We start from the raw sequence: 14,736 nt of genomic DNA on the forward strand, positions 1-14,736 counted from the left end.
TTGCTTAAATCTGAGAGGCAGAGGTTGCAGGGAACCAAGATCGCACCACTGCACTCTAGCCTGGGTGACAGAGCCAGACTCCAACTAAAAAACAAACAAACAAACAAACCAATCAACCATATTGATACAAATGTATACACACACCCAAAGCCACAAATCAATGGAACAGACTAGAAAGCCCAATAAAAGGTCAAAGAAAAAATCACAATTATATGTTTCTAAAAAAGAACCATTGTAAAACAATGAAAAGGTGAAGAATTTCTGTTACCTGTGTAAACAACATCTACATCAACCCTCACCTGAAGCTCCTCACCTCTTCCCTTGCTCTTTTCTTCAGCCCAAACACGCTTTTCAATGTTCTTCCCAGTCACTGCCCAAGGCTGCTGTCTTAGCCCGGCTGTCATCCCGTCTCTGAGCCTACTGCAGTAGCTTCCTACCTGGGTTCCCTTTCCCTTCCTCCCCGGTCCTGACTCCTTCAGCTCGCCAGCTGACTTCCCACAGCACCAACTTCCTCAGCCTTCTGCCTATAAGAGTTCCCCAAGTTCTACCACAGTCACCCTCAAACCATCATCCTTCCTAAAACTGGAACAGAAGCTTTTCTAACGATGGACTTCACAGATGACAACAAAAGCCAATCAACACTACCTAGCTCTCAAAAGTTGGTGCTCCAGGTCGTGGATGGCCATGTATTTTAGTCCTGCTATGCTGGGGTTGTTTGAGGATCATTATGAACCCTGGCAAGTACAAAAATGCAAAAGTAATGGGAGTATTACATTGGTTCTGGCTGGACGCAATGGCTCACGCCTGTAATCCCAACACTTTGGGAGGCCAAGGCGGGTGGATCACCTGAGGTCAGGAGTTGGAGACCAGCCTGACCAATATGGTAAAACCCCATTTCTACTAAAAATACAAAAATTAGCCAGGTGTGGTGGTGGGCAACTGTAATCCCAGCTACTCGGGAGGCTGAGGCAGGAGAATCTCTTGAACCCAGGAGACAGAGGTTGCAGTGAGCCGAGATCATACCACTGCACTCCAGCCTGGGGAACAGAGCGAGACTCCATCTCAAAAAAAAAAAAAAAAGGCTTAAGAGGAGATATACAGGTAAAATGGAAATTAGAGAAAATAGTAAGTTACACTGTGAGAAATGATACTTGATATTCAGTGCATAACAAAATTCTCTACCTGGGGCAAAGGTGTCCATCAGCTTATACAGGGCAAATAAAACAAGAGTATGCTGGTTTTAAAGCTTTTTTTTTTTTTTTTTTTGAGACAGGATCTCACTCTGTTGCCCAGGCTGGATTGCAGTGGCAGGATCTCAGCTCACTGCAACCTCTGCTTCTTGGGTTCAAGCGATTCTCGTGCCTCAGCCTCCCGAGTAGCTGGGATTACAGGTGTGCACCACAATGCCTGGCTAATTTTTGCATTTTTAGTAGAAATAGGATTTCACCATGTTGCTCAGACTGGCCTCAAATCCCTGGCATCAAATCTGCCTGCTTTGGCCTCCCAAAGTGCTGGGATTACAGCCATAAGCCACCATGCCGGGCCTTAAAGCTTTTTAAAACTTTGAAGAACCAGCTGGGTGTGGTGTCTCACACTTGTAATCCCAGCACTTTGGGAGGCCGAGGAGGGCTGATAGATTGAGGTCAGGAGTTCCAGATCAGCCGGGCCAATAGGGCGAAACCCTGTCTCCACTAAAAATACAAAAATTAGCCAGGCGTGGTAGTGCACACCTGTATTCCCAGCTACTCGGGAGGCTGAGGCAGGAGAATCGCTTGAACCTAGGAGGCAGAGGTTGCAGTGAGCTGAGATTGTGCCATTGCACTCCAGCCTGGCTGACAAAGCAATAATCTAGCTCAAAAAAAAAAAAAAAAGCTTTGAAGAATCAACTTACACCTTCTATTGGATGGAAATGCAACCAGGGGCTGTGAATTTAAATACCACAAATACTTAACAAATGGATCCGAAAATAGCATTCACTACCCAAGTGATTTGAAAATAAAAGAGCGGAGAGAGTTGTTCCCCTGCTAAGAATCACATAACGGTTGCCTTTTTCCAAATTTATAAACAAAAAAATATTAAGTTAAAGGATAAACTCTTCAAGTGTTAGGTTTCCCCTAGGACTATCTCTACCCTTGGAATTCTCTATCACCTGTCAGTTATTAAGGTCGCTCAAGGCCAGGCACAGTGGCTCACATCTGTAATCCCACCACTTTGGGAGGCCAAGATGGGAGGATTGTTTGAGGCCAGGAGTTGGAGACCAGCCTGGGCAACATAGCAAGACTCTGCCTCTATGAAAAAAACATTTTTAAAAACGATTGCTCACATGCTACATGTCCAGCAGAGTCCTCACTGAACTCCCAGGCACATCTCAGAGACTCCCCTGCTTTGTGCCTGTGCCCACACTCCCTCCATCCAAGCACTTACTGTATCTGGTGAAGCAGAAACACTTCGGTGTATTTCCCCAAAGTACAGCTGGCCATGGTTTCAAATGGCCACTCCAGCCCAGGCATGTGAAAGTATCCAATGACCACGTGATATCCGAGCTGCTTGATTTACACATATATTCACACTGACAGGTAACAGCTGATGGGTGCTTTTAATAATTTCTGTACATTTATTTAAGATTTATATTAATTTAAGCACCTGTTTACTCGGTCCATGATTTAAGATTTAAACTCTTTAAGAAGTATAAATTTGGCCCAACCATGTGGAAGAACACTGAGTTAAGTACAGAAGAAATGCTAATGAAACATTAAAGAAGAGATCAAATTGACTACTAAACCAAAAGGTATCTCTGATAAGGAAGACGTCCAAAAAGAAGAGCTGTGGGAAAGGAGAGGAAGGGAGAAACATCTTAGGATAATCAAAGGGAAGTAGCCAATGCAAATAATCAATAAGCTGTAATTAACATAGAGGAAACACAGTCTCACAAGATATATGGCTGAAATGAACTGAATATTGTTTGTTTTTGAGACAGAGTCTCATCTGTTGCCCAGACTGGAGTGCAGTGGTGCAATCTTGACTCACTGCAACCTCCGCCTCCAGGGTTCAAGCAATTCTCCTGCCTCAGCCTTCTGACTACCTGGGATTACAGGCGTCTGCCACCATGCCCAGCTAATTTTCATATTTTTAGTAGAGATGGGGTTTTACCATATTGGTCAGGCTGGTCTCCAACTCCTGACCTCAGGTGATCCACCCACCTTGGCCTCCCCAAGTGCTGGGATTACAGGCATGAGCTACCGCACCCAGCCTGAATACTGTTTTTATATCAAATATGCCTATTATTTTATTTGCTGTAAATAATAGGCTCTACCTATTTAAAAGACAGTTTCTTATAGAAATCTCAGATGTTTTATAGAATCCACTTTATCTTCTGAAACTTGTATTAAATCTGTACCTAGTCATTAACGTGCAAGGTTTCATCACTGTATCTGTTAAGGAACTTATCTAAGAACAAGAATGCTAACTTGTTTATATCACAGTACATAAATACATCAAAGAATGGCAATAAGATTTCATTAACCACACCTAAGATCTGCTAGAATAGATAAAACTGGTTACATTCAGATTATCTGTTTGTAACTCTGGCTCCACATTCAAGTCCCCGGGGATCAATTATATTGTTAACTCCAGTCCCTATCATTTGACAGGTTAAGAGATACTTGTTGAACTAAATTGGTAACTGAGCAATGAAACTGATGACTAAATGTTAATTCCTTGACAATTAAACAAATGACACATACAGAAAACTCATATAAAGCAATACAAATGTAAGAACACATTCATTTTGACCTTAGTGGAAAAAACTTAAATAAACAACAAATTTTTTAAAGACAATATCTAATGCAACTAAGGTGATGGTGAAATGTGATATTCATCATGTCATGCATACTGACACACATTATTGCACAACATTGCTTGCTGCACTACAAACTAAATGATGGCATTATCATCTTAGTAGACAACTTGGCAATACTGTCATGATATACATATTAATTTCCTATAAATGTAGTGAGTCTAACCTCTAGAGAATTCATCATGGAAAAAGTAATTTAGGCTGGGCATGGCGGCTCACACCTGTAATCCCAGCACTTTGGGAGGCCAAGACGGGCGGATCACGAGGTCAGGAGATCGAGACCATCCTGGCTAACAAGGTGAAACCCTGTCTCTATTAAAAATACAAAAAAAATCAGCCAGGCGCAGTGACGGGTGCCTGTAGTCCCAGCTACCCAGGAGGCTGAGGCAGGAGAATGGTGTGAACCCAGGAGGCAGAGGTTGCAGTGAGCCGAGATCATGCCACTGCACTCCAGACTGGGTGACAGAGAGGGACTCTGTCTCAAAAAAAAAAAAAAAAAAAAAAGATAAGCAAAGGGCAGAATTTCCAGTCCCATCACCTGACTGAGATGATGGAGAAGAAAGAATGGGACTGACAGGTGACTAAGGAGGGTGTGAGGGCATTTAATGCCCTAGGGCAGGGGTCACACGCTTCTTATGAAGTGCCAGAGGATAAATACCATAGGCCTTGCAGGCCATAAGGGTCACTATTGCAACTATTCAACCCTGCCACCGTAGTGAGTGGCTGTGTTCCAGTAAACTTTTTCACAAAGCAGGTGGTGGGCTGGATTTACCCTGCAGGCCAAAGTCTGGTGACTCATTCATGGACTAGAAGATAGAGGGAAATGAAGCAATCTGAGGAAGAAGTTCACGGGTTCAATTTTAGCAGGCCATATCAGCCGAGATGTTCGAGAGAGATGGCAGCATCATTCTAGGAATAAAGAGACCCCAGGGCTGGAGGCATAAAACTGTCACCATGAGATGGCCGGGCGCGGTGGCTCATGCCTGTAATCCCAGCACTTTGGGAGGCCGAGGGAGGCGAATCTTGAGGTCAGGAGATCGAGACCACGGTGAAACCCCGTCTCTACTAAAAATATAAAAAATTAGCGCCTGTAGTCCCAGTTACTCGGGAGGCTGAGGCAGGAGAATGGCCTGAACCCGGGAGGTGGAGCTTGCAGTGAGCTGAGATCGCGCCACTGCACTCCAGCCTGGGCGACAGAGCAAGACTCCGTCTCAAAAAAAAAAAAAAAAAAAAGTCACCTCATGGTAACATGAGGTGACAGTTATGGGGCTAAGATCACCCAGGGGAATGGTCTGAGAAAAAAGGAGACCAAGGACATTTCCCTGTCCCAATGTAACAGTGGACACCCAATGTTACTTCAGATCACTATGGCCCTGGAAAGGAATGAACATTACAATCTAACCTCCTTTAACTTCTACTTTTTAAAAAGAGGGCTCCTATTTTTGAAGTGGGGCTTTCAGTCCCTTTTAAAAGATAAATAAGTTTAAAGTTTCAAATTTATAGATGAAAATTTCCTAATGGCTAGAAAATAAGGCAGTTCTAAAGTAAAGTGCATATCAACTTCTTTAGATTTTTATTATGAAATATTTTATGTGCAAAAAACATATAGCATGTATGTAAAGTGTAATGAATAATAATAAAGCAAATGTACCCATCCACATCTCAAGAAAGTAGTTCATTACGAACGCCACTGATAACTTATTTATTTAGAGACAGGGTCTCACTCCATCATCCAGGCTAGAGCACAGTGGCAGGATCAGTTGACTGCAGCCTCCACCTCCCAGGCTCAAGCAATCCTCCCACCTGAGCCTCCCAAGTAGCTGGGGAGTACACACACATGCTATCATGACTGGCTAAATTTTTTTGTGTGCGTAGAGACAGGTTCTTGCTATGCTGCTCAGGCTGGTCTCAAACTCCTGGTCTCAAGTGATCCTCCCACCTCAGCCTCCCAAAATGCTGAGATTACAAGCATGGGTCACTGTGCCCGGCTCACTGACAACTTTTCATACCACAAGCATTAGTCTCTAAACTATAAATGAAAGCAGGCAGCCCACAGCCAGATAATGCTTGCAGATGTTTTCTTTGGCCAACAGTGGGTTTTTTTCTTTTTAGTTGCCAACATTTAAATATCAAGAAACTTCACATGAAAATCAGCATTCTGGAGTATCATTAAAAATGGAAGATGTGGCTTCACTACTCCCACATTCACCTTGGCAACAAGCTGCTAGAACTGAAGAGCAGCTCTCCCCTTTGAATGAACATGTACTCACCATTTCACTGCAGTCCCCCCATTCCCTACCATCCTATACCCCCCTCCCACTTCACTTATTTATTTGACCCATCCTGGCACTTGGGTTTGTGACCCCTGCTTATATGATTGTGGTTTCCAACCTTTGGGAATACGGGAAATATTATTTACAGTAAAAAAATTTAACAGACTCTCAACAGGTGCATAACTAAAAGTAAGACAAGTCCACAATCCCTATCACCATTTTGTAATCCAAAAAGTTCTAAAAAAACAAGTCTTTTTTTGTAACTTATTTGGCAACCAAAGTTGACCTGAACTGATATTAAACTATGTATAATCTTTATGCATATCCATTCAGTGGTAATATATGTATATATATTTTTCCATACTGATAATAATGTTTGATTATGGGGTTTCGTCCCAGACCCCACTGGAAGTATTATATGACAACAATATATGTGCATTATTACTTTCAGAAAAATCTGAAAAATTCTGAATTCTAACACTCATCTGGCCCAATGATTCCAGATAAGGGACTGTGGGCCTATTACACTTTTAATCCCTACCTTTAAGAAAATACAAACACAGGCCAGGCGTGGGGGCTCACGTCTATAATCCCAACACTTCGGGAGGCCGAGGTGGGTGGATCATGAGGTCAGGAGATCCAGACCATCCTGGCTAACACGGTGAAACCTCGTCTCTACTAAAAATACAAAAAATTAGCCGGGCATGGTGGCAGGCGCCTGTGGTCCCAGCTACTCGGGAGGCTGAGGCAGGAGAATGGCGTGAACCCGGGAGGCGGAGGTTGCAGTGAGCTGAGATCACGCCACTGCACTCCAGCCTGGGTGACAGAGTGAGACTCCGTCTCCAAAGCGACAGAGTGAGATTCCATCTCCAAAAAAAAAAAAAAAAAAAACACACAGCAAACAGATGAGAGTTTAACATTTTTACACGGATTTGTACTTCACCAATAGTTACTACAGCATCTACCTACATGTGAGAAACTGAAATAGAACAATAAAGGTGAAACATCCTGTGCTCTGACAAAAATGCATAGTACATGTACTGTCTGCAGCACCCTAGACCATAATGTCAGACTTGGAAGGTTTTGCCTCGTCCACTCTGCTACAAAGGCAATTCCGTAACAGAGTAACATGCCACTTACACATATAAAAGATGATGCTAAATGAATACATCCTTTTATGGTTCAAATTTATAGATGAAAATTTCCTACTGGTTCATCATTTTTATGGTTTTAGGGTTCATTTTTTTTCCCCCAGTGAAGAATGGATTTTCACTCACCTACAAATACTTCTGGATTCTTTTTTTTTTTTTTTTTTTTTTTTTTTTGAGACGGAGTCTTGCTCTGTCGCCCAGGCTGGAGTGCAGTGACCGGATCTCAGCTCACTGCAAGCTCCGCCTCCCAGGTCTACGCCATTCTCCTGCCTCAGCCTCCTGAGTAGCTGGGACTACAGGCGCCCGCCACCTCACCCGGCTAGTTTTTTGTATTTTTTTTTAGTAGAGACGGGGTTTCACCGTGTTAGCCAGGCTGGTCTCGATCTCCTGACCTCGTGATCCACCCGTCTCGGCCTCCCAAAGTGCTGGGATTACAGGCTTGAGCCACCGCGCCCGGCTACTTCTGGATTTCTTAGCATGTAAACTACATAACAAAGCCAGGAAAGATGAGATTGAGAAGCTGCTGCAACAACAGAGGACCTCTTTCCACCGTGCTCTATGCAGAGATTGACGGAATCCACTCAGATTGAAGCAAAGCACACATTACCTATCCCTTCTCAGAAACATTGTTCAGAGTTCCCCTAGAAAAGGCAGAGTGGGCAGGTGCAGTGGCTCACGCCTGTAATCCCAGCACTTTGGGAGGCCAAGGTGGGTGGATCACCTGAGGTCAGGGATTTGAGACCAGCCTGGCCAACATGGCGAAACCCCATCTCTACTAAAAATACAAAAATTAGTCAGGCGTGGTGGCTCATGCCTGTAATCCCAGCTACTCCGGAGGCTGAGGCAGGAGAATCGCTTGAACCCACAAGGCGGAGGTTACAGTGAGTCGAGATGGCGCCACTGCACTCCAATCTGGGCGGCTGAGTGAGACTCCATCATAAAAAAGAAAAAAAAAAGTAAAAGGAAAGGCAGAGTGAAGATCAGTGGGAGGAAAAGGACATAGTGGAGTGGGTGAGGGATGCAGAATGTTATTACTGGCAACATAAGGATAAGGTTTGTGATCATCAAATACAGGAAGGGCTGACTCAGGGAAGAGAGATGAGATTCATTCAATTCAGCAGCAGGGGACTGTTCTGGGATCAGCAGGTAGAGACACACTTTGACTCAGTGTGAGAATTCACATTGCTGGTAGTGGATCCAACGACCTAGAGAGTGATCCATTCTACATACCTCCTAGGAGCGGAGGACTCCTGGAGGTCAACAGATCTCTGTGATCAAAATTTATAGCTGCCGCAGAATCAGAAACCTGGGTTTGGGTCCACGGCTCTGTCTCTTGCAAGCTTGATGACCTCTTTGATCTCTGGCTTCCTCATCATTAAACCAGAAAAAAGTAACATCACCTCAGAGGGTTGCAATGAGAATGCAATGAAATAAATGTATGCAAAGCACCAAGCCCAGCAGCTTCATAAGCACAGAAGATGTTTAATAAATGTTAATAAACACTAGTCCTTCCCTGGTGAAGAGGCAGCCCAGTTCCTGTACTCAAAAGCACTTGGGATCCAGAGTCAGAGGCCCTGGACTGAAGCCATGCCTCAGACATTACTTAGTAGCTGTGCAAACTTAGAAAGTCAGGTTTCCTCCTCTTTTTTTTTTTTTTTTTTTTTTTTTCTGAGACAGGAACTTGCTCTGTCACCCAGACTGGAGTGCAGTGGTGTGATCTCAGCTCACTGCAGCCTCGACTTCCCAGGCTCAGTTGATCGTCCCACCTCAGCCTCCCAAGTAGCTGAGACAGGCACACACCACCACTCCTGGCTAGTTTTCTGTATTTTTTGTAGACACTGGGTTTCACCATGTTGCTCAGGCTGGTCTGAAATTCCTGGGCTCAAGTGATCCTCCCATCTCGGGTTCTCAAAGTGTCAGGATTACAGGTATGAGCCACCCCACCCCACCCGGCCAGGTTTCCATCTTTGTAAGAGAGAAGTGATCATTGTCAGGAGACCGAGATCCAAGCCAGGCGGTTTAGCACAGCACTTTATACACTAAACCACCATAGCAATGTTGATGACTGTTACTATCAGACCCTTTCGAGATTTCAGTAAAGGCTGAGCTGTTTTTCAACAAATCCAAAGAAGTGAAAATGTAATATCAGGGTAAGGTACAGGGGAAATAAAAGAAAAAGAGGGACTGTCAATTTCTGAGTCCTCCTAGACGAGCAGTTGGGTGATCCACAGAAGAATTTTGTTCAGCTGCACATAGTGTCTTTGCAGTTGCATTTGGATTAAATGCCAGCTAGTTAAAATGCAGATTTCAGGAAAACTCCAAAGGTGGCCCACACTGGACCTACATTCCCATGCAGCCCCTTTGGTGGGACACAGTCCTCCAGGTCCCCTGTGGCCCTCACATGGCCCAAGTCACTGATTCATTTCACTGGCCTTGCCCTCTAGGCATTTGGGTTTATAACCTTGGGTTATCAAAAAACAACTATCTGTGAAAGCATTCAGACCTCCAGGGGAAACTTCAGTCACCAAAGAAATAAACACCCAAGGAGACACTCCCTATCACAGCCTCGGTACTATGATCTCCTAGTTGTCTCTCAAATTCCTTTTCTCCTTGACACTTCTGTAACTTCAAGATCTTCATCCCAGTGTACTTCTTCCTCTACTTAAGACATCATCTCCCCCAAAACACCATCTGTGATTATCTGCATCTAAGGGTTTTCAAGAAACAAAACCTCTCTCTTTTTAGCAGGACTACAAAAGACACACCATGACCTTTATCTCTTGCCTGATTACTACCCATTACCATCCACTCTCAGTCCATATGGTTTGGGTGCGCTGACACCAGTCCATTTCTGGGGAAAGGCATGTGACCCAGAAGCATCCAGAGCCAATCCTGGGACTTGGGCCGCAGTGACTGGGAGATGAGTATTCTTTCCCTCTGAGACCTGGAAGATGTGGGAGTCTCCCAGACTCCCTAAAGAGTGGAACCGAGGCCGGGCGTGGTGGCTCGTGCCTGTAATCCCAGCACTTTGGGAGGCCAAGCCTGGCCAACATGGCAAAACCCCGTCTCTACTGAACATACAAAAATCAGCTGGTCATGGTGGCACAGGCCTGTAGTCCCAGCGACTTCAGAGGCTGAGACGGGAGAATTGCTTGAACCTGGGAGGTGGATGTTGCAGTGAGCCACGCCACTATACTCCAGTCTAGGTGACAGAGCCAGACTCCATCTCAAAAAAAAAAAAAAAGAGTGAAACCTCCAGAACAAGCCAAATCTGCAGCCACACTACTTTTGAGCCACTTATGAGCCAATCGATTCCTGTCTTTGCTATGAATTGGGTTTTCTTACAACCAAAAGAGACCTAATCAATACAAGAGATATTTGAAATAAGGGTGAAAAGGCAGGCAGAGAAAGGTGCTCAAATTTTCTCCTCTGGGAAGCTTTTGTTACCTTTTGTTACCTCCCTTAACCCAATGACAGCTGGGTTTTGCTCTGTGCATTAGCCATCCCTCTTAAGCACTTATCTCATGTATATAATTATTTTTTGCTTGCCTATCTCTTCCACATATCTCCTGCGCTCCCTCAGGGCAGAAACCATGCGGTATTCACCTTCGATTCTTTAATACCTTGGATAACAGCAGACAGTGTAGGCTCAACAAGTGGGTGCTGAATGCAAGAATCAACAAAAGGCAGGTGGACTGAAAGAACCATCCTACTTCTCTGGGACACTCACACCATGAGACCACCACATAAGCCTTGCCCCTGTGAGTTTCAGGCCATCTTCTCAAATAGACTTATCCACCCACTGTAAACAAATTGCATCATGAGAACTCATTCCTTCCAGGCATTACTAATTCTCCACATGTCCCTCCCCTGGAACCTGACAGTGAAATTACTCAAAGGTCTCTCTTCTGACGAGAGTATCTCACAGCAAGATACCACCTACAATTCCATGAATTGATAAACCAAAACACAACGGGCATGATATTCACATATATAATGTCCTTCTCCACCTAGATCACAGGGGCAAAACCAAAAAAACCCTTTGCTTTCTAGCCTTCACCTTGACCTAAAAACACCCAGAATCCTGATTCTGGGGCCAACCAACCACCTACTTCCATACAGTAACAATTCTAGGCACTCCCCTACCTCCGTTTATCTTCCTTAGTCCTTTCTGATTACTCAAGTAGAAAACACACACACACACACACAGATCTAGGAAATCAACAGCAAATAAGCGACAGGTTTCCCAGCAAAAACAGATGTTCTGACTTGGGGTGCATAATTGCCACACCCTTAATAGTTCTGTAATAGCTTCAGCTTCCACTGGCATCTAGCAATAAAGATTTTTAAAGACAGTCAAAGGTCAGGCCCAGAATTACAGCTCCAGCGTGAATCACCATCTACTCTATCCACTTCACGTTTTTCCATACTTGGGCCCACACTACCAGGGCGATCCAGTAAGAACTCAAATACCGGAATGAACGATGTCTACTGCACCCTGACTGTGGGATAGGAACCACAGCAGACCCTGGGAATCAAAGGAGACACAGCAGGGACTCTCAAGGTGTTTAATCTGATGGAGAACACACACAAAAGGCAGTCACAGCACAGAAAAACAAGTGCTACACTGGATTACCAGAACGTCCAGGAGAGGTATCCAATCTATGCTGAAGCATCATAGAATGCCTTTCAGAGGCAGAGAGACCTTTCCCAGAAGGCTGAAGAATGAGCACGAGGTACCTGGAGAAAAGGTGTGGTGGGAGAGGCTTCCAGGAGTTTCAAGTAGATGCTAGCATAATAAAGCAAAACCTCCTGTGGAAACTGAAGGTAGGCAAGCATGGCCGGAATTTTAAAATGTGAAGGGGCCAGGCAAGGTGGCTCAGGCTTATAGTCCCAGAACTTTGGGAGGCTGGGGCAGGCAGATCAGTTGAGGCCAGGAGTTGGAGACCACCCTAGGTAACTTGGCAAAACCCCACTCTACAAAAAATACAAAGATTCGCGGGTGTGGTGGTGCCCACCTGTAGTTCCAACTACATAGGTGGCTGAGGCGAGAGGTTCGCTTGAGCCCAAGGAAGTCAAGGCTGCAATGAGCCAAGATCGCATCACTGCACCCCAGCCTGGGTGACAAACGGGAGACCTTGTTTCAAAAAAAAAAAAAAAAAGTGTGAAGGGAGAAGCCTCTAAGATGACCCAGGAGCCAAAGAAACCCCAAATAGCTTGGTAGATTTAAGTCTCAGAACTTTGTATAAAAAGAGTGAAAGTCCCTTACCTGTCACGAACAATGTAAAAACAGGCCAAACTGACTATCTGACAAACGTATCTTGGCACTTACTAAATACTAGTTCCACAATGCACCTTGCTCAGAACACTAACAACGGTACGAAACTCACAAGAAAGTATCATGTGTTTATAAATTGTTCCTTGAAACATCAGCCGCCATTACCACACGTGTTTACCTTCCTCTCAGCATTATTTCTTTAACTTTCCTGCAAATAACAGAAAAGTAGGTTTGTCTGGGTTTTACCGGCAGGGATCAAATAAGAGTTAATTCTCACCAGAATAACACGGTAGGGAATCGAAAAAATTAAACAAGGAAACTAAGCAAAAAGATGGAGGAAATGAAACAGTAAAAAGCAAATTTAGAAAAGTCTTGAGGAAGTAAAAGTATTTTCATACACTCAGAAAAAAGAAGTGTCCCACGTGCTTCAGCCAAACCAAACTCCCCTTAACTGTTAAAAAACGAAAAACAAAAGAAGAGCTGTAAAAAATTCATACTTTCATATCTCTTTGCTGAATAAACACTAAATCGGTACAGTACAGCCAGCTGCCCTGAAAGACCTTGAAATACTAGCCGCAGATAATACGGCACATGACAGTCACCTCCAGAAACTCTCAAAAACCACAAATCATTTCTTGTTCTGACAACCTGATCTACCAACTCTGCCATTTAATAATCAATAACGTTTCTTGTTAAGCACTTCAGCCGTAGCAAAGGAGACTTTTTAAATTGGCGCAAGGCGTCTCCATAATACTTTTCTGCCAATTCCAAATTTCTAAATGTCAAGAACTGGCAGCAGCAGTCCAGTTCCTAGGAGCCCTGGTTTTGAGACAGCACCACCTCCGAATTCCCTCAAAGGGCGTTTTTAACTCACTGAGCAAATCCGACTGGCTTTCACGTCCCCCTAGCCATTTCTTGCCGCCATGCACTTAACAGGAGAAGGACTTGCAAACAGCGAGAGCACCGGGAAAGCCTGGGAATGCCGCCCCCCACAGCACAGCGCTCGACACAGCGTTAGGGACAGAAGTCACCGTTGTTGAGCCCAGGGCAGCGGTCCGGGCTGGCTCGGCCCCCGGGAAGGGAGGAGAAGGACCGGGTCTACTCCCCGAGGGCGATGCTCCCGGGGCAGGGACAATGGGCAGGGGACCCCACGGGGTGGCGGAGGAGGCGGCGGCCCGCCCCAGCAGGTCTCGGGGGCCCGGCTGCGCTGGGAGACAGGCGGGCCGCCTGGAGCGCGGCGCTCGGGCCTCAGCGCGGCGCAGCCCCCGGGCCCGTGCCCCGCTGGTCTCGGGCGGGGCTGCGGCCCAGCTCAGAGCCGCCGGACCGAGGAGGAGCCGTCCCGCCCCCCGCCCTCCGCCCCCAGCCCCGGCGCGACCCCCGTGCGACCCGGCGCACTCGCCTGCCCACGGTCTGGTTAGCCAGCTGCTTCATGCGGTTGAACTGCTTCTTCATGGCGGCGGTGGCGGCGGCGGCCCGCGGGGCTCGGGCCGGGCAGGGCGGGGGACAGCCTGGCAGCTACTACATCGCTTCCCGACCCAAGCGGCTGCGGCGGCGGCGGCTCCCCCAGCCGGCGGCCCCGCCCTCGCCGCGTCACTTCCAGTGGCGCCGCCCGCCCGCCCTCTAAGTCTGGCCGACCCGAGCTGAGCCGAGTAGAGCCGAGTCGAGCGGAGCCGAGGCTAACAGTGCCTACTTGACACCGGCAAAGAGCTAGAAGGCTCCGGGCGAGGAGACCACTGGGCCTCCTCCGCCTGGCCTCCCCTACCCCAACGTTGCCCGACCACCCTCTCGTTTATTTCAACGTATGAAAATCTGTTTCTGGCAGGGCGCAGTGGTTCAACGTTGTAATCTCAGCACTTTGGGAGGCCGAGGCCGGCAGATCACTTGAGGTCGGGAGTTCGAGAGCAGCCTGGCCAACACGGTGAAACCCTGTCTCTACAAAAAATACAAATTTAGCTGGGCGTAGTGGTGGGCGCCTGTAATCCCAGCTCCTCGGGAGACTGAAGCAGGAAAATCGCTTTTACCCGAAAGGTGGAGGTTACAGTGAGCCGAGATGGCGCCACTTCACTCCAGTCTGGACACCAGAGTGAGACCCTGTCTCGAAAAAAAAAAAAAAAAAATGAAGGCCAATGTGTGTTTTCCTTAACACACGTGCTAACACACTCATGTCTTCCTGGTTTG

General features: G+C 46.1%; 1 protein-coding gene across 5 annotated transcripts in view; it reads right to left on the minus strand.

The window, feature by feature from the left end:
- The window catches only part of ARHGAP17 (Rho GTPase activating protein 17), a 98,379-nt gene extending 84,244 nt beyond the window's left edge, over positions 1–14,135 (minus strand). For 4 of the 5 annotated variants that reach the window (XM_007988210.3, XM_007988160.3, XM_007988200.3 and 1 more), the window contains exon 1: positions 13,958–14,134. In XM_007988210.3, coding sequence (XP_007986401.3) covers positions 13,958–14,010 — 53 coding nt within the window. In that variant the 5' untranslated portion in view covers positions 14,011–14,134. Of the gene's footprint in view, positions 1–13,957 lie in introns of all 5 variants that reach the window. The other variant, XM_007988190.3, reaches the window with a different exon arrangement.
- Positions 14,136–14,736: the final 601 nt, after the last annotated feature.

Source organism: Chlorocebus sabaeus, chromosome 5, assembly GCF_047675955.1.
Source record: "Chlorocebus sabaeus isolate Y175 chromosome 5, mChlSab1.0.hap1, whole genome shotgun sequence".
Lineage (NCBI taxonomy): Eukaryota > Metazoa > Chordata > Mammalia > Primates > Cercopithecidae > Chlorocebus > Chlorocebus sabaeus.